Genomic DNA, 25,822 nt, shown 5'->3' on the forward strand with positions numbered 1-25,822 from the left:
TTTGTCTCTGTATGAATGGAGTTCCACATGGGATTTATAATTATTAATAGTTCTAGCTAAAGATCCCAAATATAAATATGGAACCCTTCCTCAATGCTGTCCTCCCACATCAACCCCCACTAGATTAGCCAATCATCACACTATTCTTCCTTTGCGATGTGAGTTTCAGCTAATCGCCCACTTTGTTTATCTTCTACATGTCTTTCTTTAATCATATGCATTTTCCAGTCTTATGATCTTCCAGCTTTATAAATAACCACTGATGTCATCTCACCGATTGGATTAGTGATTCTGAGAACACGCATGTTTTATGATTTAAGATGGATTTAAGGCCCTCATTATGTGTAATTCAAATAAAGCAGACTCCTCCTGTGTAAGGACTAATGATAATCTATAAAGGATAATGAACTAGAGAAAGACTCCGATCCTTAATAAACGCTGCCCTTTGTTGATTTTATCGACAAGTTTCTATCCATCCCATATATTAAAAGGGACACTACAATCTGCCATTGACTCCCAAAATGTGTTTGTAAGGACAATGAATGTAAAAAGATGAGAAAAATATATATAACGTGAACAATAATAAAAGTCTCACTTTTGAATTTCGCTGCAAATAGCCAGAGTTTTCAGCTTCTGCAGTGAGCTCTGCCCAGCCTAGGGCTCACAATCAGCCTTTATCTGAATACAAACAAAAAAGTGCTTCTTTATTTTCAGGTTTGGGAACGAAACAGAGAACATAGTCATCTTTTATCTGCTTCATTCACTGCTTAGTGAATAACTCGGTTATAATAATAGAATGAACTCTACCGAACAAGATTCCTAGAGGGGAATGTCACTGAAGCTCTGCTATCTGTTGTAGCCTAGGCAAATGTTTAGAATTCCGAGCAAGATACAGCATGTGAAATTATATGTTATATGTTCACATTCGCTGCTGCTTATTTAATGGCGCGGTCGGATCCAATATGGCGGCCGTGTACGACGACTTCACGGACAGTTCAGAAGAAGCTCCAGTACACAGCCCAGGTACGCTGGGTTATAAAGGGCCCCCCAAACCACCACAGCAGATAGCAGGCACCTCTAACCCGGTCACCACGGAGGTAATTACTAACCTCCTCACAGACCTCCGCCAAACGCTCTCCACTGAAATTTCCCAGGTGAGGGAAGACATCAGGGGGTTCACTGCCCGCCGTACTGCAGTGGAGCAAACCTCCCAAACAACCTCAATACAGGTCCTGGCACTACAGAAGCAGGTCACCGACCTGACAATTGCTCACACCACTCTCACCCACCAACTAGCATCTATGGAGGATAAACGACTGTGGAAACATGTTAAAATCAGGGGCCTCTCTGATGAAATTCTCCAAGCAGAAACGCTTCACTTCATGCGAAGGCTATTCACGGCCCTCTTACCCCCCAGGCAAGCCAAAGGAATACAACTAGATGGGATGTTCCGCCTGCCCAAACCAACAACATCCTCAAGCGCAACTACCAGCGATTTACTGGTTAAGTTTCAAAACGGGCAGGACAGGGCAACCTTCATGAGTGCCACCAAAGGGGAAAACCCCTATAGATTTGAAGATATGGAACTGTCGTTCTACTCTGATCTCTCCCGCAATACTCTGCTCTGGAGGAAATCCCTACGTCCGCTGACAACTACGCTGGCAGCTAGGGGAGTGAAGTACCGTTGGGGACCTACACATGTACTCCTCATTCAGCACCAAGGCACTGAACAAAGGGTGGCGGACATTTCTGAGATGGACACTGTCCTGGCGGCCCTGGGCCTCACAACCCCACCCCCCTCTACAACCTGGGACCCAGCAAAAACTGTTCCATTCATCCCCGCTTCAGAGGGAGGACCTGGGAGGAAGAACACCTGACTCATACGCCTAAACATTCTTTATATGTGGTTTCTCTCTATGTTGGGCTTAGCCCTTTGTTAAATGTTGACTATGTGACAAACGTTTCGAACACTACACAATGTTATAACACGACCACCCACAGAGGCCGTATACGGCCAAAACCGGGAATTTCCCCGGACACGCTGGCTCCTTTTTAACAACCACCCCCCCAGCTCCCATCATATGCATTTATCATACGCATCACACGGAGGAGCTGTATATGTACGCGTTCGGACGCGAATCAGTCCAACCTGACCAAACACCACGCTCACCACAACAAGTGCCATGTATTCACCCTCTATTAATAACCGCACACCGGAGCTACCAATGTGGCCTGAAGCTCTACCCTACCTTATACACAGAGGTACATGACTCAACCACCTACAACCCAGACACTATACATAAGGGCTCGGTCCCAGCACACCAGGGTCAACCGACCAACCCTTCTCTGAACCCTCTGACAAACATACTCTACAGCCCACGAAGATCGCCCAATAATTACAATATTTTGCTTACTTGCTCTGTTTAACCTCATTTGAAAATGTGCAGATTTCTCAACTGTCCTTATAAAGCCTAAAGTTATAATACCTGTTCCAGCTGTTGTGGCCGAACAGGCTGATGTGTAAACTATGCACAAAAAAAAATAAAATAAAGAATTAAATATGCAGTTGAAACAGCAAAAAAAAAAAAAAAAAATTGTGCAGTATCTCTTGATGTTTTGTGTATCACTGTTATGACTTGTATTGTCTATTTTCTCACAAAATGTCCTTCAAAACTTGTATGCCTATCTATGCACTACAAAAATAAAGAATTACAAAAAAAAAAAAAAAAGAATACCCATCATAACTCACTTGTGCTGTAAATGCTAGAGTTTCATATTTGTTCCGGATATATGACACCTCCCTGTAGGCACTAAACAGGATCAGCAATGCACCCAAAACAGCAGGAATTCAGAAAAAAACAAAACAGTAATTCTGGACAGAATCCCAAATATAAGACTGTCCTGCCAGATCCAGGACACGATAGAATACAAAATACAGGATGTCAGGACAGAGTGACCGCTCGGCCAGATCCAGGACACGTTAGAATACAAAATACAGGATGTGGGGGCGTGGCCTAGACACCGACCGGGATGGCCGCATAATTCCGGAGCTCCGCCAAATCCACTCTTAATCCGGCACTAGCCATAAGCATCGAGACCCAAAAACCAGCCCAACACCCTCCACTATGCCTGGCAGACACTCCGGCTTGAAACCCGACCCGAAAAAGAAGGGTGACAGGAGAGAAACCGGCAGATAGGTGGCCGACATGCTAACTACGCCACGAGGCAGACAGGCCTCACAAGATGGCCGCCAGCACAGCCCGCGTGGATCCCTCTCCCCGGCCTCTACCACAGGCAGCGATATGCCAGAAACGCAATCAGGGGACCCTGCACAAATACTGGCTAAACTTCAGGAGGTGAAAAGCTTCCTTGCCAAAGAAATCTCCAACAGCACGAGAGAGGTCAAGGCAGAAATCCAGGCGCTGGGAGCCCGGACTGCGGCCCTAGAGGAAAAGATGGATCTGGTCACTCAGGCCCATAATAACGCCGCATCATATTCAAGAGCAATGGAACAGCGGATCTGTGAGTTGGAACTTACGGTGGAAGACCTCGCCAACCGCTCCAGACGCAATAACGTGAGACTCAGAGGCCTCCCTGAAACAGCCGCGGAAGGGAACCTGGTGAGCAAAATGGAGCACTACTTCAAGCACTTACTCCCAGATATCCCTGATACTTACTGGGCAATCGATCGAGCACACAGAGCGCTCAGAGCCCGTAGAACGGAGGGACAGGCACCGAGAGACATCATCATCCGCTTTCATTACTACTCCACAAAAGAAGCGGTGATGAAGTATGCTAGGGCCAACGAGCTTAATTATCAAAACTCAATCATCACCTTATATCAGGACTTTTCCCCTACCACTCTGCAACGCAGGAGAAACTGGAGACCCCTGACAACTCTGCTTCAAGAGCGGGAAATCAAATACACATGGGGACACCCCTTCAAGTTGGTGGCTTTCAAGGCCGGGACTACCTACACCCTGCTGCCAGGAGGAGACCCACTAAGATTCCTTCGGAGCCTACAGATAGAACCACCAAGAAGCTTTGCCCTATCCGGGGAAACACCGCCAGGGCTTGAAGATCTACCCGCTGACTGGACAGTCGCCAAAGCAGCTAAAGCCTCGACGAACCGCCACACCTGAGACCCTCAGCGGTCACCTCACACCCACCTATGACTCACTCTCCCAACCTGCCGGGACCCGGTCCCTAGGGAGAGAAAGACTCACCTGAACTGCCGTACACCTTATTGCCGACGGCTGATAGGTATCATGCGCTGTCTCTGCCTAGTTGGGGTTTTCTACGTGGGGAGTGCCTGTGTACTGTATGTTGGGATATGATGACCCCCACACGGAGTACCCCAACATGCGGTGCACTACCAGTTCATTGGGGCACCCCTCCCCCCAAGACCCACCCGCAAACTGGACAACCATCAAAACAGCGAAAGCCTCGACGGACTGCCACACATGAGACTCTCAGCGGTCACATTACAACCACCTAAGATTCACTCTCCCAACCTGACGGGACCTGGTCCCTAAGGAGAGAAAGACTCACTTGAACTGCCGTACACCTCACCGCTCTCAGCTGATTGGTATCGTATGTTGCCTTTGCCTAGTTAATGTCTTATATATGGGACTTAATTTTTTGCACCCAGCTCTGAAGGAGCGATCCGTGGAGGTGGGGTGTGCTTGTGAGCTGTATGTTGGGATATGATGACCCCCACACGGAGTACCCCAACATGCGGCACACTGCCAGCTCATTGGGGCACCCCCCCCCCCTCCCCTCCCCCCCCCCCCAAGATAGCGGCACCCTATCCATATCAGCAACCTGATAAACATAGTTACATGTGTTAGGTAAAAGGCAACACCAAAATGTTGAAAAAACTATATTATTTTGAGAAAAAAAATAAAAAAAAAAATAATAAGGCCTTGTTACGTGCATAAATGTTACAAATGGGGTTATTACAATAACGTGTGTTGTACCACCCTCATAACTTCCCCGACATAAATACGGCAGATCAAACAGATCCCTGGATCAATTAGAGACCCAGAGCGCCGTTAGTAGCAAGGGGTAACAGGTTCACATTTAATGGGTAGACCTGATAAGCCACACGCCCCTGTATGCTCCCCCCCCCCCCCCCCCCCGCCTCCCGCCCTTACCCCATTAAGCTCAGAGGGCTTCAAGATACGGAGCTAGGCTCCACAACCCTGTTACAGTTTGAGAGGCCTCATACAGAGGCACAGTGGAATGGAGACTCCCCCCCCCCCCCCCCCGCAGGAGAAAATTCGGACCTGCGAAGGAGAGGGGCACCCCCACCCGACACTGGCGAGTTGTAAGACCAGTGTGCGCAAATTGTTACATTACTGTGTACCAAATGTTTACTGTTATTTTACGTTTTTGTTCATGTTTTTATTTATGATTTTGGGTATGACTAACACGACTGGAGGTAGGAAACAGACATGGTTAAAGAGCCAAGACATGCAGTATGTCAAAGAGAGGGAGACTAACGGACAACGGACAGGTAGGGAAGACGCACACTCAGCAATCACACGCCACACGAGAGTAACGGGCACATGACACTAAAAATTTTATCCATTAACGCCAAAGGCCTAAACATACCTACCAAACGCAGATTACTCCTACGAGACCTCAAGGCTAAAAAAGCAGACATAGCGTTAGTACAGGAGACCCACATACCGAAGGCCTCGCCAACCAAAATAGGGGATAACATATACAACACTGTCCACGAAGCCAGGGCGCTACGTAAACAAGCAGGCGTGGCCGTACTCATACACAAGAGATGCCCTTATACGGTCACACACACACAGAAGGACTCTGAAGGCAGATACCTGGCTATCACCGGCAACTACTACAATACCAAACTGCACATAGTGAATCTGTACGCACCCAACAAGCCAGACAGTGAATACTGGAATGCAATAACATCCCTACTCACCTCCCTACAGGGAGGCATAATGGTGGTGGGAGGAGACCTAAATGCCGTACCCAGCCCGGCGACCGACCGTAGCTCTAAAACAGGGACTCAGCGTTCACAGGGGAGAGGGGGTCAAGACAAACTCCTCCATACCTTTCTACAACGCACTGGACTAATGGATGCGTGGAGACTTCAACACCCAGACACCTTAGACTATACATACTACTCCGCACCCCACACTACTTACTCCAGAATAGACAACCTCCTCCTCAACGGAGCGGGCATGGCAAAACTAATACACTCAGAAATTAACAATATCACTTGGTCGGACCATGCAGATGTGACTATAACCTTAGGCATAGGTCAACATCGCAACACATGGACATGGAGACTCAACTCGGACCTACTCTCTGACAACGACATATCCGCCACTACCCGACTGAAAATATTAGACTACTTCACCACTAACGACACGGAGGACATCAACCCGACCGCATTGTGGGCAGCCCACAAAGCGGTGTTACGGGGACACCTCATACAGGCAGCCACACATAAAAAGCGAACCAAAACGAAACGCCTCCTAGAATTACAAACCACAATGAGGAAACTAGAGCAACGACATAAGCAGGCGCCCACAACCACAATATACACAAAACTACAAACCATACGTCACGCTATAAAAGAACTCACCATAGCAGACATAGCACGCTCCTTAGTCTGGTCCAAGCGCTTTTTCTATGAAAAAGCCAACAAAATGGACACATTACTTGCAAGGACCCTCCGACCCAGACCAGGGCGTAAACCCATAAACACGCTGCGAACAGCTGCCAATGACCTGGTACACACCCCGAAAGATATCAATAGCACGTTCACCGAATATTTCCAGAACCTATACAACCACACACCAAGAGAAGGGGAAGCGCAGACACAATATACCACTCGCATAACAGAATTCCTGACCCAATTAAACCTCCCCCAGGTGTCCACAGTGGAGGCCAACATTCTAGAGAGCCCCATCACACAGGAGGAGGTAGAATCGGTGATAGCAACCCTTCAAGGTCGCAAGGCACCGGGCCCGGACGGGTACGACATGAGCTATTACAAAAGGTATAAACCGGAACTAGCCCCCCACCTCACCAAATTATACAACCACTTCCTCCAAGGCGGCACCCCAGATCGCGACATGGCTACGGCCAACATTATTTTAATCCCCAAACCGGACAAAGACGGAACACTAGCCACTAATTACAGACCTATATCACTTATAAACGCGGACTTAAAAATATTCGCAAAGATACTGGCGAGGAGACTAACCCCATTGCTCCCAAAATTAATACACCCAGACCAAGTAGGCTTCATGCCAGGGCGCCAATTATACGAGAACACACGCAGAGGAGCTGATCTGTTGTGGCTCATGTCTAACTCTAAGTCACCAGCCCTGGCACTGTCCCTTGACGCAGAGAAGGCCTTTGACAGGGTCCAATGGTCTTTCCTGTTCCAATTATTACAATTACAAGGCTTCCCGGACACATACATCACGGCCATAAAAGCCCTATACACAGACCTACAGGCACAAACCATAATAACGGGCGCCCCGAGGACACCATTTCGAGTGAGCAATGGTACAAGACAGGGTTGTCCCTTGTCGCCACTGTTATTCGCGATAGTACTGGAGCCACTCCTGCATCTCATCAGAACAGATCCAAATATTAAAGGGGTGCAAATTGGGGGGGAGCAATTTAAAACAGCAGCATATGCGGACGATATCCTCCTCACACTGACAGACCCGATTCCCTCAATGGCGAATCTGGAAAAACTACTTCAAATTTACGGGGAGTTATCCGGGTACAAAGTCAATCTCACCAAATCAATAGCGCTACCATTTCACATTCCCGAACAAGAGTTACAATACATTAGACGTACGCACCACATCAAAACATCTACGACCACACTCACATACCTAGGCGTCAGGCTAACCGCAGACCACAAAGCACTTTACCAACACAATTATACACCGCTGCTCAACAGACTTAAAACGGACCTAGACAACTGGACAGACAAACCGATTACATGGCTTGGCCGGTTACATTCAGTAAAAATGAATATACTGCCAAGACTACTATTCCTCTTCCAAGCACTCCCGATCCGGGTCACCAAAAATGACCTAGCAGACACACAAAAGGCAATAGACGCCTTCATATGGCAAAGAAAAAGACCCAGGATAGCCAAGGCTACTCTGTATAACCCTAAATGGAGGGGAGGTTTAGGTATGCCACACCTGCACCATTACTACAAGGCCGCACAATTAGCTCAAATAGCTCACTGGCACTGCCCGACTAATCAACGTAGGTGGGTGGACATAGAATCCCTCATGACAGGAGCTGACCTACCGCAATTCCTAATATGGGTGCCCAGAGAACATAGAGTAATTCTACGGACAGAATGCCCGGCGATCCTTAACTCCCTAAGCTTATGGGACAGAGTCGCAAAGAAACTTAAACTCACAGACTTACCGTCACCAATGACTCCGGTCTTGCGCAACAGAGCGTTCCCACCCGGACTGAGGGCACGAGAGTTTCAGGGCATAGAGGCCACAGGTCTACAACGCTACACACACCTGTATTCAAACGACCAATTAGTTACTTACCAACATCTGCAATCCCTGACCTCACTAAAAACGAGTGACTTCTTCAGATATCTCCAGGTACGGGACTTCGCACAGACCAGAGAAGTCAGAACGGCAATAGCCAAGCCGCTCACCTTCTATGAGAAATTTTGCTTGCAAGAGCGTATGCCAACCAAACTAATATCGTTATTATACAATCATATATGCCTAGAATCAGGGACCTGGGGCAACCAGACATACACAGACAAATGGGAGACGGACTTAGGGGAGACATTAGACGGGACGGACTGGCAGGATATCTGGGAGGCCAATGCAAAAGTTTCCGTATGCACGGCCCTCCAGGAGCAATCTTACAAAATACTACTCCGGTGGTATACGACCCCTGTTAAACAATGCCATATGCAACTAAGTCCCACAGACACCTGCTGGAGGCTCTGTGGAGAGAAGGGCACATACATCCACATGTGGTGGCACTGTGTCAAGGTTAAAGAATACTGGGGAAAAGTTACAGACCTAACCTCGAGCATTATGCAACGCAGGATAACACTTGACCCGTGGGCTTGCCTACTATCACGGCCAACGGAGGGGCTAAATAAACACGACCAAAAGCTGTTAAATATGCTTAACCTGGCAGCTCGTAGAACATTAGCACAATATTGGATCAAACAAGAAGTACCCCCGATCTCCCTAGTCCTCTCCAAAATCAGGGATAATTACCTGATGGACAAGCTTACTGCACAGGTTCGCGAGTCCAATGCCTCCTTCCAAAAAACTTGGGCGCTCTGGGAACAATATGACATATAACAAATCAGCATAACCCCATAACCAATAGTCGTGAAGATACAACTTATAGTATGACATACCCAACGTTACTGGTTTTACAGTTCCTGTCATATACTGTACATATATTACCCTATTTTATTTTATTATATGTTATTTTGATAGATATTTTGTACTTGTATGTGTCTCACTGTACAATAGTCTTCAAAGAATGTACATACCTACGAATTGAGACGAAATTTAATTTTAAATACATGTGGACTCGGCACAACACAAAGATATGGCTGAAAGGCTTCTGCGCAAGCCAATTGAGAAACGTTTTCTATGCACTAACATACCCTTCCTTTCTGTATTGCAACTTTTAAGATGATCCTATTGATTGGGCCTCTGCGTAGGCCAAAAGAAATATGATGCAATGTGCCAGTCGACATTTAAATAAAGAGTTGAAAAAAAAAAAAAAAAAAATACAGGATGTCAGGACAGAGTGACTGCTCTGCCAGATCCAGGATAATTGGCAGGTATTCTATTTTCGTTTAACATACTGTCAATATAGGATGAAAACATGCCACAGCGCCACACAGTGGGCAGATATATATTTATCTAGGGTCAATACAAAATGTTATTCTATTGGAAATAAAGGTAATAAATACTTATTTACCATATTATAATATCCACTCTAGGTGTAGAACTACACATTGAGTCTAAATCTTGGTTTAATGCTTACGTTTGGGAAAGAAAGATTGACCTTGCAGTATAATCAGTATATTATACACGTATAGACTTTATCTGTATAGTCTGGTGTAATGTTCTGACTCATGTCTGATACTTAGCAGGCAAAAAATCCCCCGGAGACGGCAAAAGCACAGACAATCTACTGTGTGCTACAACGAGATGGAGAATAGCAGGAAAGACTCCTGGAATTACAAATCATTAAGAAAGATAAGGTTCATAGTGTGGAACCAGAAGAGATAAAGAATGGGAAAAACATCATGGAGGTGCACAGAGCGTATCGTGATCTGAATTTATTTCTACACTCACATGATACGTAGCCACAAGTCGAAAGAGCAAAAATGTTACAAAGTGCTAAATGTGGAGCAATCAGCAGGAACGTTCTATTGGTTTCCATGGTGACTGCTCCAGAAATGCTGTATATAAACACAGCATAGGTAGATCCCTAGAGAGGAAGCTCTAAATATGTCACTAATTAGACACTCTGTATCTTGTAATCTATAATGTTACAAGAACAACCTGACAGAGGAAGTTACCAGAGATAATGAGTATAATTATATTGTATTAACGTTCCCATAGCTGCATTGAATCTCGCTCTGACAGTATTATTGTCATTGAAGTCGTTCTCGATTAGCATTGCTGTGAGAATGTCGTGTGAAAAATCTGAAGGTTTAAGATAGGGGATTTGCATATAAATGTATACCATGTCAATAGCAGATAGAGATCTCTATGCTTTATTCATTGTGTTCTCCTGATGTCCTCGCCACCTATAGAGAAGTTAGATTTATTGTATTTTGATGTTTCGTACCTGTTTCCATACACTGTTATATTGTATCTGTTGTTTTTGCTATGTCACTATAAGTTCAATGTTGTATTATTTGTGTCTAGTCCTTGTGTCCAATAAAACATTTGTGTCCTGCCATATACTAAAGGTAGGGATGAGGTTCTCATTTTTTTTTTTTTGATGTGTTATTTACAAATACTTTATTTAAAAAAAACTATATATATATGCAAAGAGAAATATAAACAACGAAAAGGTGTGACAATGATTGGCGCTTAGTGAAAGATTTTCTGGTAACAGTAGTTTTAGCTGCTGTAAACACTCTGTGGGTATTCCCAATATCCCACTATAGAAAAACACCAAAGTAAACGAATAACTTGGAATCTGGTTAGTGTTTCCACTCACCAGATCTCAAATTAGAGTGCAGCGCTTATACAATCCTATAGTATAGTATAAGTAACTCACCCCGGTTTTAATGACTTGTAGGGGTGTACATGAAAAATAAAAGAGAGATATACAGAATAATAGTGCAATATTGTATATACACAGTATTTTGTATTTAGTGTGAGTACAAATTTACTCTCATTTTTTAGAGCCTTTTTAGTTTTTAGGCTCTAAACTTCCAGGCTTCCGTGTCTTTAGGGTAGACAGCTTAAACCCCTTTTTTTCTCTTGGTTCTTGGTTCTTTTTCCTATATAAATACAAAAAGAGAAGTCCTGCGCTTAAGCAGCAAGGACTACAACACACATCAGCCCCAATATATAGTAAAAACCAAAGAAAAGAAAATGTTACTTGCACTTTCTCCTTAATCCCTATGTATATTTAGACAAATGGAGGTCATTTAGTTGCTCCAATGGCCATTGGAGGGAATGCCCGCCTGCCAACGTCAAGGCAGACCCCCCTAAGCGGGTCCTAACACTGACCTTTCAGCCTGCTTCCTTGAGCTTCTGGCAAAGATATCTCTAATGAGACAGAAAGGGGTATTTTTTAGATACACCCCTATACTTATTAACCCTTAATAGGGAACACATGGGATGGGTAGCAGCATTGTAACCAGGCTGTGTGATGCAAAGTAAATACAAATACAAAAAGAGAAGTCCTGCGCTTAAGCAGCAAGGACTACAACACACATCAGCCCCAATATATAGTAAAAACCAAAGAAAAGAAAATGTTACTTGCGCTTTCTATGCTACCCAGCTGCTACCCATCCCATGTGTTCCCTATTAAGGGTTAATAAGTATAGGGGTGTATCTAAAAAATACCCCTTTCTGTCTCATTAGAGATATCTTTGCCAGAAGCTCAAGGAAGCAGGCTGAAGGGACAGTGTTAGGACCCGCTTCGGGGGATCTGCCTTGACGTTGGCAGGCGGGCATTCCCTCCAATGGCCATTGGAGCAACTAAATGACCTCCATTTGTCTAAATATACATAGGGATTAAGGAGAAAGCGCAAGTAACATTTTCTTTTCTTTGGTTTTTACTATATATTGGGGATGATGTGTGTTGTAGTCCTTGCTGCTTAAGCGCAGGACTTCTCTTTTTGTATTTGTATTTACTTTGCATCACACAGCCTGGTTACAATGCTGCTACCCATCCCATGTGTTCCCTATTAAGGGTTAATAAGTATAGGGGTGTATCTAAAAAATACCCCTTTCTGTCTCATTAGAGATATCTTTGCCAGAAGCTCAAGGAAGCAGGCTGAAGGGTCAGTGTTAGGACCCGCTTAGGGGGGTCTGCCATGACATTGGCAGGCGGGCATTCCCTCCAATGGCCATTGGAGCAACTAAATGACCTCCATTTGTCTTTTTCCTATATGTCTTGCCACCATATGGGTATAAGAAGAGAGAGAGACGGGATTCTAGGTGTAGTATTTTAGAGGGAATTTCCTTTGAATAAATTTATAGTAAAAGCAAATGTGCTCACCTTTTTTAGAGTCTATTTGTCCTCAACTCTAAGTTTGCAGGCTTAGTGTCAAATTGGGGTGACACCTCCCCTTACCGGACAAAGTGCAGGATGCTGTAATAAATGTAAATAATTTATTATTAGCTGTAATTAAAAAAAGTATATAAAATAACACAATACTAGAAAATAAAAAATGATCAATATAAAATAAAGTGCAATAGTGAGTCTGTTCTCCTCTGCCAAGACGCGTTTCGCTTTAATCAGCTTCCTCAGTTGGCCGTGGATTACATTCTGTCAGTTCCGTTTTTTGTACGTTCCAAAAAGCCCGCCTATTCTTCAATTAGCCAATCGTCTCTCCTTCTTTCCGACGTTGTAGTGACGTAACGTCACTTTCTGTTCCGGTATCTCGGTGGACTCCAAGTCCCATGGTGCTCTGCATCTCCTCCGTGACTTCCGGGTTAGTCCGTTCGTCGGAGAAAAAATATATTTTCCGCAAATCAAAGTCTTTATATATAGTTTCACCTCCAAATAAAGTTGCACATCAAAGGAAAGTGTGTTATTCTCTTTACTATTCTCGACAGTAATTAATTTAATATAAACGGACTACACAATTTATATATATGAAGGACAATATAGGTCCATAGATGGTGAAGTTAAACACTTCTAGTGCAGATAGCTTTTTTGCAAGGATGCACACACGCACACACGCACACACGCACACACACATATATGCATACACGCATTTCCTTTCAATACTTGATGAAAGGATTATTATATTAAAAGTAGCCCTGAAGGTATTCAGGAGGCCCACGGTCGCAGGGGTCGTGGCTGTTGCTGGGCCCCGTGGCTTGAGTTCCAGAGTGTCTGGCAGGAGGGGAGAGCTATGCTGCTTCCATCCTGCCTGTGTGTAGCGTGACTGAGCGTTCTGACAGGAAGTGCTCACTGTGAACACTCTCAGAAAACCTAGATATGAATAAATTTATTTCAGCACTTTTGCAATACACAAAACAATATCTCATGACAAAAAAAATTGGCATTTATGTTTTGCTTCCTTGACCCTGGCTCATTTATGGTTATTCTGTTACTTATTCTGTTACTCTACATACATTAAGTCCGGCCACCTCTAAGGACCAGTAATATGTCCTACTATCCTTGTGGGTTTATGCTCTCTGTGTTGGGGATTGATATTGTGAAAATAAGTTTGGCTAAGGATATGCCTACATCCAGACCTACATGGTGACGGAACCTTCCTTCAATATAATGTGTTCTTCACAGAACATAGAATAAAAGACAAGACCCTGAGGTGGCAGGCAAAGCTATCTGGATCAAGGAGCATGTGTGAGTGTGTGGGGTGTGTGCAGGAAAGAGTGACAGGGTGGGGCTGGGTGTGGTCAGCAGTAAGTGATTGTCCTCGGTGTAGGGGGTATAAATAGAAGACATGTTCTGTACTGCCATTTTATAATCAGCTAGGAATTGTTCCCCTCCCTTCCACCCTTTAGTTAGGTTGTTGCTTTGTTTATGTTTCACTGTTTTCTTACTTGCCTTTCGTCACAGCAGGTGGGTGGTTGTCCTTGCCAATCGTGGGTTGGACTGGGGGAGTCCAATGGGTGTGAAGGAAAGTGGGGCCGATCCCTCCCCTAGCCCCGGTGAAGTTATGGGTTCACAGACATGCCCATGGAGCCAAAGGTCGGCCAGTGGTTAGCATGGTGTTGGTGGAAGGCCAGGTTTTGTCAGTGTTGGTTGGGACGAGGGAGGTGGGCAAGTGCCCAGGTGAGTTCCGAGGTCACAGATAATTGATTGGCAAGGACGGGTTTGTTTATGGAACATTGTTAAGCTATATTGTTATTAAAGATTATATATATATATATATATATATTTTGATAGTGTGGCTGCACTCACGCAGGATTTCTTTAAAATTTAACTTTTTACTTTTAACTTTTAACTTATAACATTTAACTTTTCTTTAAAATTTAACTTTTATTATAGTTCCATATAAAATCGACGTTTCAGTCCAACATGTGGATTTTCATCAGGATTGAATCCTGATGAAAGTCCACATGTTGGACTGAAATGTCGATTTTATATGGAACTATAATAAAAGTAAAATTTTAAAGAAATCCTCCGTGAGTGCAGCCACACTATCTGAATTTATGATGTTTTGGCCCTGGTAATGCACCCGTTTTTTGCAAATATTGGCAGCTTAGTCTCCAAACAGAAAGCCAGCACTCAAGGACTTCAACGTAAAAAAGGCATTTAATCCAAGTGGTCAACGTTTCAGTTCACAACTGTGAACTTTCCTTGGTGTCCTGAGAAAAGTTCATAGTTGTGAACTGAAACGTTGACCACTTGGATTTAATGCCTTTTTTACGTTGAAGTCCTTGAGTGCTGGCTTTCTGTTTGGAGACTGTATTTGTGTGCAGCTGAGCACCGGGCCAAGACATGGAGAGCTGGAGTGCAACCCCCACCGTATTGTATATATATGAGATACAAAGTATTGGTAATATCGTTTGGTGAAATATTTAATAAAAAGCTGTGGCCTATTTTCACCAACTATGTCTCATGTCACATTATTGGGATGTAAAGGGGGTATAATAAAAGGGGGCACTACACACAACTCCCCACTATGTCCACACAAGCGGCCTACATGACCAAACTAAGTTAGAGGAAGTCACACCATCATCTATCCCAAACCCAGAAGATATGTGTAACGGACCGTTTCAGCAGACAAGGGGTTAAAATCCGTTTAGGCGATAATCCCCTTTTCACAGACAGGCACAGCTACTGTAGAATCACCAAAACTCATGAATTGGATATAAGTGAATGCACCAAACTCCCGAACTGCATACAAGGGAATAAGGTAGCACTCCAAACTCCCGAACTGGAACCTCACGAATAGCTGCTAGCAGACGAACAGGAAAAGCTCCCAAGCAGCTTACACTCCTGGCAGTCAGTCCCTATCAGCATACAGTGAATCCCCCCAAGAACGAGACAAGGCTCCGTGTTGAGGGTCAAGCAGTGGTCTGTTTATTGAGGGCTACCTGCCCCTGTATTTATGCAGGTCTCCCACCTGGTGGATACTCCCCTAGGGGACCAGATGGAAGACTGTAACAACGGACAGACAAGTACCAATTACAGACATACAGCAGTAAGACCTCCCCACAATGCATCCTGGCTTCCTAACCTCTGCCCTGGAGGAGTAATTCATTTATCTCCCAGGACAAAGGCAAAACTCCATTACACACGTGGGGACACAAAGACAGACTATCACTTTAAAATACATAAAGACACATTTTACACATAAAACACAGACATGTAACATATCCCCAGATAGCTCAGGTCTGAGTGCACATTATTAGGTGAATGGCACTCAGACCACACGAATACAGTTTAATTGCCATGGAGCCAAAGTCTTTAATTACACTAATATGCTCCATGGCATGGCTATCTGGGTTAAAACATTCCTCCAACACAAAATACAGAATTTCCCTGCATTCACCAAATCCATACCAATTAGAACCAGGGGCTGGAGGTTCAGCGGTGCCTGCACGTAAAAGTGTCCGATTTTGGTGCATGAAAGCCGGGCAGAAAAGCGCTGGCTGCCCGGGGAGCTCCAGAACACCGCCACCTAGCGGCCGCTAAGTGTAACAGCGGCCACCCAGTAACAATCAATTAAGCTGCGGTTAACCGCAGCTTCAGAGAGGTAAATTGGCAGCACACTCCAGCTTCTGGGTGGCCAATTAACAACGCCGGCCGGCTTTCCACGGCTCTGGGAAGGTTGCAGAACGGTTACCGAACGGCTGTGAAGAAAGGGAGAAATAAATCCTTCTGCACAGTAAAATTAACCCTTTAGCTGCCGGTCCATAATCCAAAGGCAGCAGGCAGGCGACCAGGCTCCTCCAATGCAATGTGGCGAGATTGGTCTCGTCACAATATGATGATGGAAATAAAGGGTTAATGTGATATCCTAGCAGGGAGCAAACAGAGCTTATAGGCCTGCCGTCCATGTTATCTCAGTTAACCTCCATTTCATCAGTAAATGTATTTGCTATTTTACAATCCACACTCAGATATCACATGATTCTTCATTTGAGCAATCAACACCCAAATATCACATGATACATCATGTGGGGGATCCCATGCTAGCATGTCGAGACATTTGAATGTAAAAAAAATATATATAAATTGTCGTTCCGGCACTCCTAGAGACCACAATGGGTTTTTCTTCTGTATGTGACTTCGTCTTTAGATAACCACAACCTTTACTAACGTCAACTAACTCCAGACACGAGTTCACAATAGAGAAGCTAATATGTAAAATGAGTCTCAAACTGAGAGGGAGAGCTAGACTTGAGCTCCTTGTGATTAATGCAAATAAAGACTGATACAGAATGGTTTGAGTCAGACATATTTCTAGTAGTATTTTTAAACAAGTTCCCGAGGATAATGTTTACGTAAGGGCTCGAAATCTTTCCATAAGCTTGAGTGAAACTTGAATTACCGGTACTTCCATATTCATGTTTATCCTGAAGGGATCTGTCAGTCATAGGAGAAGGTATCCATCCCAAAAACAACTCTGGTGATTTGAGAACCTAATTGCTCAATAAGGACTACATTAGAAAAGATGGAAAAATTGCTACCTTCGCTGAACAGGAGGTTCTACCCAACATGATTATTATAGCTTACACTTTGCATTCAGATCCCAAGTCACCTGAAGTCACTGTTTTGTTATTAGTGCACTTCCATCAACTTTTTTACATTGAACTGTTTTGTTATTAGGCATGTTACCGCACCCCCAGGCATAAAAGGGGTTAAACTGCAGTTTAGAAGATCTCCCCCTTCCAGAGACACAGGCACAAACTTCCGAACAGGATACGAAGTAGCACTCCAAACTCCCGAACTGGAACCTCACGAATAGCTGCTAGCAGCTGAACAGGAAAAGCACCCAAGCGGCTTACACGCCTGGCAATCAGCATGCCTGTCTGAAAAATGTTCAGAAAATATGTGGAAATCAGCAGTGAGAGTGAATATGGCGGAGAGGGTGGAAGCTGTGGTCCAGCTCCTGTCCATATTCCCAAAATTGGAGAATGAGGATGAAAGTGAAGATGATGAAACTGTGTTAAAAATGCCTGAAATTAAATCGCTGCCGAAACTAGCAAAGCATGGAAAACATTTAACAAAATTCAAAAAGATGAACAACAAAAAAATCCCCCCAAAATTATTGCTATAAAATATTAACCATTTAGTAACACTTTGAACAGACTGTGATCTGTACAGCCCATTCCTGTGCATTGTCATATCATTTACCCTCGTTACAGTCCATCCGGCTTCCTTTTACAGATTGGACAACAGTAATTCAGTTTTACTTCAGAGCACAAAAATGTTGGTCATTGTATTGATTTATGGATTAATGGATGCCTTCATCTGATCTAAGGATACTATAAATTCTTGGCACCGCCTAGAGGGGCAGACTGGCTGAGAAGGAAGTGGGTCTGCCTGAAGTACTGGTAGGTCCCACCTAGTGTGAAAGCACGACAGGGGGCCTGCCAACCAAGCAGGTCCCACCTTATGTGGACCACTCAGAGAGCACTGTTTCAGCACTCTGCATGATACTCGTGCCCTAAACATTGTGCTCATCTTACATTTGCAGGGGACGTTTCCTGGGGTCCCGAAAAGCAGGACACACAGGAACAAAGTGAGGATAATATATATATAAAATATGAACAACCTTTGCCATGTCCACCACACTGATGTTACTTTTCAATAGCTAATTAGTGTTGCCTCCTGGCCATTATTTTACTGGCACAGATGGTATTTGAGGCTGTGTGGCTGGTGCTGGTATTGCAGGAATACCGGTAATGAAGTGGTCAGTATTTCTGTCTGACGGAACTCTGAGACAGTATCATCCAGCTCTGCATGTATCTTTGCCCACGCTCCCTGAGACAGGCAGAGTGGGGAGAGATACATACTGCAGATCTGGGATATTTATTTTATTTATTTATTATTGCCATTTATATAGCGCCAACAGATTCCGTAGCGCTTTACAATATTATGAGAGGGGGATTTAACTATAAATAGGACAATTACAAATAAACTTACAGGAACAATAGGTTGAAGAGGACCCTGCTCAAACGAGCTTACATTCTATAGGAGGTGGGGTGTAAAACACATTAGGGCAGGAATTTACAATCAAATAAGGTGGGCTGCCCTTTAGGAGAGGGCAAGAGACAGGTATGTGGGGTAAGGGTTAGTCTTGGAGGCCATAAGCTTTCCTAAAGAGATGGGTTTTAAGGCACTTCTTAAAAGATGCAAGACTAGGGGAGAGTCTGATGGCGGTAGGCAGGCTATTCCATAGGAAGGGAGCTGCCCGCGAGAAGTCCTGCAAGCGCGAGTTGGCCGTACGAGTGCGGACAACGGACAGGAGATTGTCACGGGCAGAACGGAGAGACCGAGAAGGGACATACCTATGGATCTGTGAGGAGATATAAGAGGGGCTAGAGTTGTTCAGTGCTTTATAGGTGTGAGTTAGTACCTTGAATTGACTCCTATAGCATACAGGAAGCCAATGTAAGGACTGGCAGAGGGGTGAGGTGTGAGAGAAACGACTAGAGAGGAAAATCAATCTAGCAGCAGCATTCATTACGGACTGTAAGGGTGCAGTACGGCTATTGGGGAGACCAATCAGGAGAGGGTTACAATAATCCATGCGGGAAATTACTAGAGCATGGACAAGCTCCTTGGTAGTATCTGGTGCAAGAAAGGGGCGGATGCGGGCTATGTTTTTAAGATGGAATCTACAGGATTTGGCAACATGCTGGATGTGAGGCTCAAAGGTGAGACCAGAGTCAAGTATGACGCCAAGACAGCGCGCTTGCAAGGATGGACTGATGTTGGTACCACAAACTTGGAGGGAGAGCGAAAGAGGAGGATCAGTATTAGGAGGAGGAAAGACAAGGAGCTCAGTTTTTGAGAGATTGAGTTTCAGAAAGCGGGAGGACATCCAGTCAGAGATGGAAGAAAGGCAAGCAGTGACACGTTGCAGGACGGCAGGGGAGAGGTCTGGGGAGGAGAGATATAGCTGGGTGTCATCAGCGTACAGGTGGTAGTGAAATCCAAAAGAGGTAATAAGTTTGCCAAGAGAGGCAGTATAAAGAGAAAATAGAAGGGGACCAAGGACGGAGCCTTGGGGAACTCCAACTGAGACAGGGCAAGGGGAGGAGGTATCATTAGAGAAGGAGACACTGAATGAGCGTTGGGAGAGATAAGAGGAAAACCATGAGAGGACAGAGTCACAGAGACCAAGCGAATGAAGAGTTTGAAGAAGGAGAGCATGATCAACGGTGTCAAAGGCCGCTGAGAGGTCAAGAAGAATTAGTATGGAGTAGTGGCCTTTGGATTTAGCTGCGATTAGGTCGTTAGTAACTTTGATAAGGGCAGTCTCTGTAGAGTGGAGAGGGCGGAAGCCAGATTGAAGAGGGTCAAGGAGAGAGTTGGAATTGAGGAAATGAGACACACGGGTAAAGACAAGTCTTTCCAGAAGCTTTGAGGAAAAAGGGAGCAGGGATATGGGACGGTAGTTAGAGGGGGTGGATGGGTCGAGGGATGGTTTTTTTAGTATAGGTACTACAGTGGCATGTTTAAGGTCAGCAGGGACGATGCCAGAGGAGAGCGAGCAGTTGAAGATGTGTGTTAGAGAAGGCACGAGACAAGTGGAGAGAGATCTAATAAGGTGAGATGGGACAGGATCGAGCGGGCAAGTGGTGGGGCGAGAGGAGCAAAGAAGAGCAGCCACCTCTTGGTCAGTAGCTGGGGAGAATGTCTGAAGGGTAGGAAAGGCATGATCTATGTGTGATTGAGAAACAGAAAGGCAAGGAGGGGAGAATTCTTTCCTTAGCTGTTCAATCTTGTCAGTGAAGTAACATGCGAAGTTATCAGCAGTAAGGTTAGTTTTGGGGGTGGCCACAGCAGGGCGAAGAAGAGAATTAAAGGTGTGAAAGAGACGCCTGGGGTTGCGGGAACATGAACTAATGAGAGTGGAAAAATAGGACTGTTTGGCAAGGGCAAGGGCTGCACTGTATGAACACAATATGAATCTATAATGGAGAAAGTCTGATTGTGTACGAGACTTCCTCCAGGAGCGTTCAGCACAACGGGAGCATCTTTGCAGGTAGCGTGTTGATTTAGTATGCCATGGTTGAGGGCGGGTCCTCCTCGAGGTGCTTGTTTGGAGTGGCGCTGCAGTGTTCAAGGCAGATGTAAGAGTAGAGTTATATATGGAGATGGCCTGTGAAGGACAGGAGAGGGAAGGGATGGACAGCAGTTGTGAATCAATGTCAGCTGACAACTGTTGGAGATCAAGAGAATTAAGGTCCCTCCTGAGTTGAGGGGGGTTAGGCTGAGGTTTTTGGGTGAGGGGGTATGTGAGAGCAAATGATAAGAGGTGGTGATCAGAGAGTGGATATGGAGTGTTGCAGATATTAGATACTGTACATGCATAAGTGAAGATTAGGTCAAGGGTATTGCCAGCTACATGGGTGGGAGAATCTGCCCACTGCGATAGCCCAAGGGAGGAAGTCATGGAAAGTAGTTTGGTGGCTGCAGAGGTCAAAGGTGGGTTTATAGGAATATTGAAGTCCCCGAGAATTAGGGATGGAATGTTAGAAGAGAGGAAATAGGGTAGCCAGGCAGCAAAGTGGTCAAGGAAGAGAAGAGGGGAACCAGGGGGGCGGTAAATAACAGCAATGTTAGCAGAGAAGGGTTTGAAAAGGCGAATTGAGTGTATTTCAAATGATGGGAAAGAGAGAGAAGGGGGGGTGGGAAGAGGTTTAAAAGAGCAGTGAGGGGAGAGGAGAAACCCAACACCACCACCTTTACATTCAGAGTTTCTTGGGTTGTGGGTAAGTTGGAGACCACCGAAGGACAAAGATGCAGGGGTGGCAGTGTCAGAGGGGGAGAGCCAGGTTTCTGTTATGGCTAGTAAATCTATAGAACGAGAGATGAAGAAGTCATGGACAGCAGTGGATTTAGTTATATTGCAAACAGAGCGTGCGTTCCAGAGGGCCGTATTGAAGGAGGATTTAGAGGAACATGAGATGGGTATGAGATTAGTGTGGATCCTTGGGTTAGTATGTGCTGAGTTTGTTGCGAGGGGGCCGGGGTTAGGAGAGACATCACCAGCAGCTAGGAGCAGAAGGATAGAAAGGAAGTGAAGGTGGGAGTAGGATTTGAAAGTTTTGTAGGAGGGTATGTATGTAGAGGATTTGGGAGGAGTTGGTGGAGATAGGCTGGAAAGGTATGTGTAGAGTGCATGGGATGAATAGAGAGGGGAGGGGAGTAAGGTGGAAGTAATAATTATGGTGTTGCTAGGGACAGGTGAGTGAAAGGATAGGGATATCCTCTCAGATCAATGTATAGCTCTGCCCCCTTCCTGCTGCTTCCTCTCCTCACACTCACACTCTGTGCACTGCTCTGTTCTCTGAGTGTGCTCTGCCTCCTCCCTGCCTTCCCATCACTGAAGTGGATAATCAGAGAGATTACATTTAGTAGACAGGTCTCTCTGCAGGAAGGGTTTATGGAGGGAGAGCAGCCTTGCTCAGTGATCAAGGTGGGGACATTTAGAGACATAGAAAATAAATATACAGCAACATTTATTTATATGTCTTAATTGTGACTGCATGTCTGACTGTATGCATGAGTCTGAATATCTGTGTATGGCAGTATGTCTGTGTCTTCATGACTATGTCTGTATGTCTGTGTTTGACAATGTAACTGTCTGTATGTGTCTCTGTGTTTGAGTCCAAAGGCATATTTTGGATTTGGGCTGCTCTAGATATGAAGAAACTTGGACGCCGCCAATCCTAAATTTGCCCCACTTCTTCCTGCACCTCTTCCTGTTTAAGACCAACACACACTTTAACTTACAGACACACACTGACACCCCCAGTCACATACATTTACTGACACACTCACATTCACTGATAGACACACACTGAGAGACACACACACTCACTAACAGACACACACTCACAGACCGACACATACACTCACTAACTGATACACACACTTACTAACAGGCACACACACTCACTCACAGATACACTAACAGACACATACACTTACTAACAGATACACACTCACTAACAGAGATACACTGACAGACACACACACACACACACACAGACACACATTTACTCATAGACACACACATTAACTGACAGACACACACATTCACTGACAAACATACACACCCACTAACAGACAGACACTGACAGACACAGACACTCAAAGACATACACTGACAGACACATGCACTCACTAACAGATACTCACTCACTCACAGTCACACACACTGACAGACACACACACACTGACACATGCACATTCACTTACAGACACACATTCACTGACACAAACCCTGACACACTTACACACATTGTCTAACATACTCACAAATGATATGTAATTTTAATCCACCTACCTTTGGGAGAGCTGGAGTGGATTCTTCCCTGATGTCCCTGGGGTCCAGTGGGCTGTAGGGTGGTCAATGGAAGGCAGCGAGGGAGCTGTAATCTTCCTGGTCAGCCACTTGCGTGCCGCTTAGGGATGCTGGGAGTTAGAATGACATCATATTCTGGCTCCTGGCATCACTGTGGGATATGTGAGGGAGCTAAGCAGGAAGAACTCAGAGGACAGCACGCCCTTGCCACCTGCCTACAAAATAAGTAGCTGTCAGCCTCGGGAGGGGCCCTGAGGTGGCCAGCTCTTGGGGCCCCCATGAAATGAGGCTAACAGGGCATCTGCCAGGGATTTTTGCCATCCCCTGAAAGTGCCTATCAAGACAAATGCCATGTTAGCCTCACGCTAAATACAGACTTCTGTATGTCTGTCTACGAAAGTGTCTGTATGTCCATGGGCGTAGTAACCGGGGGGGATGGAGTATGTCTGTGGCTGTAAGACTGTGTCTTTGTGTCTCTCTATGTCTGTGTCTGCATGACTTTATGTTTGTGTAGGACAGTGTCTTTATCACAGTCTGTATGTCACTGTATGACTGTATCTGTATGTCACACTATCATTGTATGTCTGTGCAATTAATATTTTAGCAATTTAGGGACATTTCCTCTTTCAAATTATTATTTATTTATTTTTTTACATTATGTCCTGTACCGTCATGCATACATAATTAATTATGCAAATTAGCATGGCCAGTATTTTTTTCCAAGAAAGGAGGCAACCCTAACAGCTATATATATCAAGAAAGCACAGGAGGGCTGCAAGGAGGGTTATTGTCCGCCATCCTGATAGATTACATTGTTTGTAGTACTGCAACGTCAGCACTGTGTGATGTATGTGTTTGGGCTGGTGGCTCATAAACTTAATATTACCAGATCTTGACAGCCCCACTGGGGTGTTTCTGGAAACCACGCTGACCACGCTGCAGGAGTGTAGAAAGCATGCATGATATTGAGTTGTTTACAAAAGGTTGCGTAGTGAGATAAGACAAAGGAATCAAAGCAAACAATGGAGAAATTATAATTAAGGTGAACAATTCAATAAACTGCCAGTCATGAGGCAATGCTTGTGCTACTGAGATTAGTGGGGATGCTACAAGGGGTCAAGGGGTAACTGTCATGATGAATCAAAATTGCTAGCAACTGTCTAGATTTCTCTAATCCCCCCTCCCCCCCCCCCCCCCCCCCTTGTTCCAGTAAGTCCAGTCTGTACCAAACATGTCTGTTATATGGGAAACCCTTCTCTGGTTGTCTAATGTGCTTAAATTTAGCCTGTGAGAATGCAATCGTTGGAGGAGAGATAGGCTCTCTGCGAGAGCAGCACCAGCATCAGCAAGGAGAGAGGAGCGAAACAGACAGAATATTTTATTGCAGCAGCTTTGGACATGCAGTCTGAGAAAGGAGAGAGAGAGAACAGATATGTTTTATTGCCATAAACCCAACATAAAGTGACGTTGACTGTTGACGGACGCTTCCTAGCTTGCGCCGAGGACCACAAGCACTGCACCGGACACCACAACCACTGCAGACTCCACAACCGCCATAGCTTAACTGGAGTCTCGCCGTCTTCTTTCCACCCTGGATCAGCCTCTGTCCTCCAGGACCGTGTGGGAAAGACCTCTCCTCCAAGACAACTTATCAGGAACAGTTCTTAAAAGAGCTAAGGGATTAGAGCTCAGAGGAATATACAAGGTATAGCAATCCCCAGAGTGATGAAGCGGTTCCCTACAATAATGAGACGAGGCTACGTATTGAGGGTTAAGCAGATCAGAACAGAACAGACAGAGCTGGAGCTTTATTGTTTCTTTTATACACTTTTTCCCACAGGGTTACCACCCACGTGGACCTTGTTGGGCAATGAAAACACAAACTCAACAACCAATCAATTACAGTTACACAGTTAAACACTCCCATTCATTACAGTAAATTCATTACAGTAAATTCATCCCCTCTTGAGTTAATTGCTGTATCAACTCAATTATCTCCAAGCGAAAATTATACTTTTTTACACAATTTTTATAACTTCAAAACTATACATGCAATTCCAAGAAAATTTTCTGAACCAGCATAATTAGGGAACCAACATATCCAAAAATCATACAAATTGGTCCAGTGGTTCGGGAGATAGCTTGAAGGCACATTCTCATGACCAAAACAGTTCCACAGATTTGGGCTATGCGGCCGGTCTATTCCCCGTTCATGCAAATAGGCAATGTTAATGTGGCGTTCGTATTGTCGAACCCCGTTCGACTACTGTTGAAGCATCGAAGTTCCGGAGAAGGTAAAAGTTCAGCAGTGTTCATGCCATCATGTATCTGATTTAATTTCCATGCGCTCGACGACAAAACACTGCTGACTGCGTTTGGCTAAACAAGATGGCCGCCGCCATGTGTTCGACTATACGAACGGCGACCACCCAGCCGTTCGTCTATTAACTTGCGGCTAACCACCTGCCGGTCAATGCCTGAGTTAGTCGGACAACCCACCCACAATGAACAAGTACAAGAATAGCCCACCCACAACAAATGGTTACTGCACCTGGTGATTCCTGGTGGCCGGCTCTGGCCTGT

General features: G+C 44.9%; 1 protein-coding gene across 1 annotated transcript in view; it reads left to right on the top strand.

The window, feature by feature from the left end:
- Nucleotides 1–10,645, top strand: part of LOC134583545 (T-lymphocyte surface antigen Ly-9-like) — a 210,367-nt gene extending 199,722 nt beyond the window's left edge. The window contains exon 8 of the mRNA XM_063440495.1: nt 10,169–10,645. Within this exon, the coding sequence (XP_063296565.1) occupies nt 10,169–10,240 (72 nt within the window). The 3' untranslated portion in view covers nt 10,241–10,645. The remainder of the gene's footprint in view (nt 1–10,168) is intronic.
- The last annotated feature ends 15,177 nt before the right edge of the window (nt 10,646–25,822 follow it).

This window comes from Pelobates fuscus, chromosome 13 (genome assembly GCF_036172605.1).
Source record: "Pelobates fuscus isolate aPelFus1 chromosome 13, aPelFus1.pri, whole genome shotgun sequence".
NCBI lineage: Eukaryota > Metazoa > Chordata > Amphibia > Anura > Pelobatidae > Pelobates > Pelobates fuscus.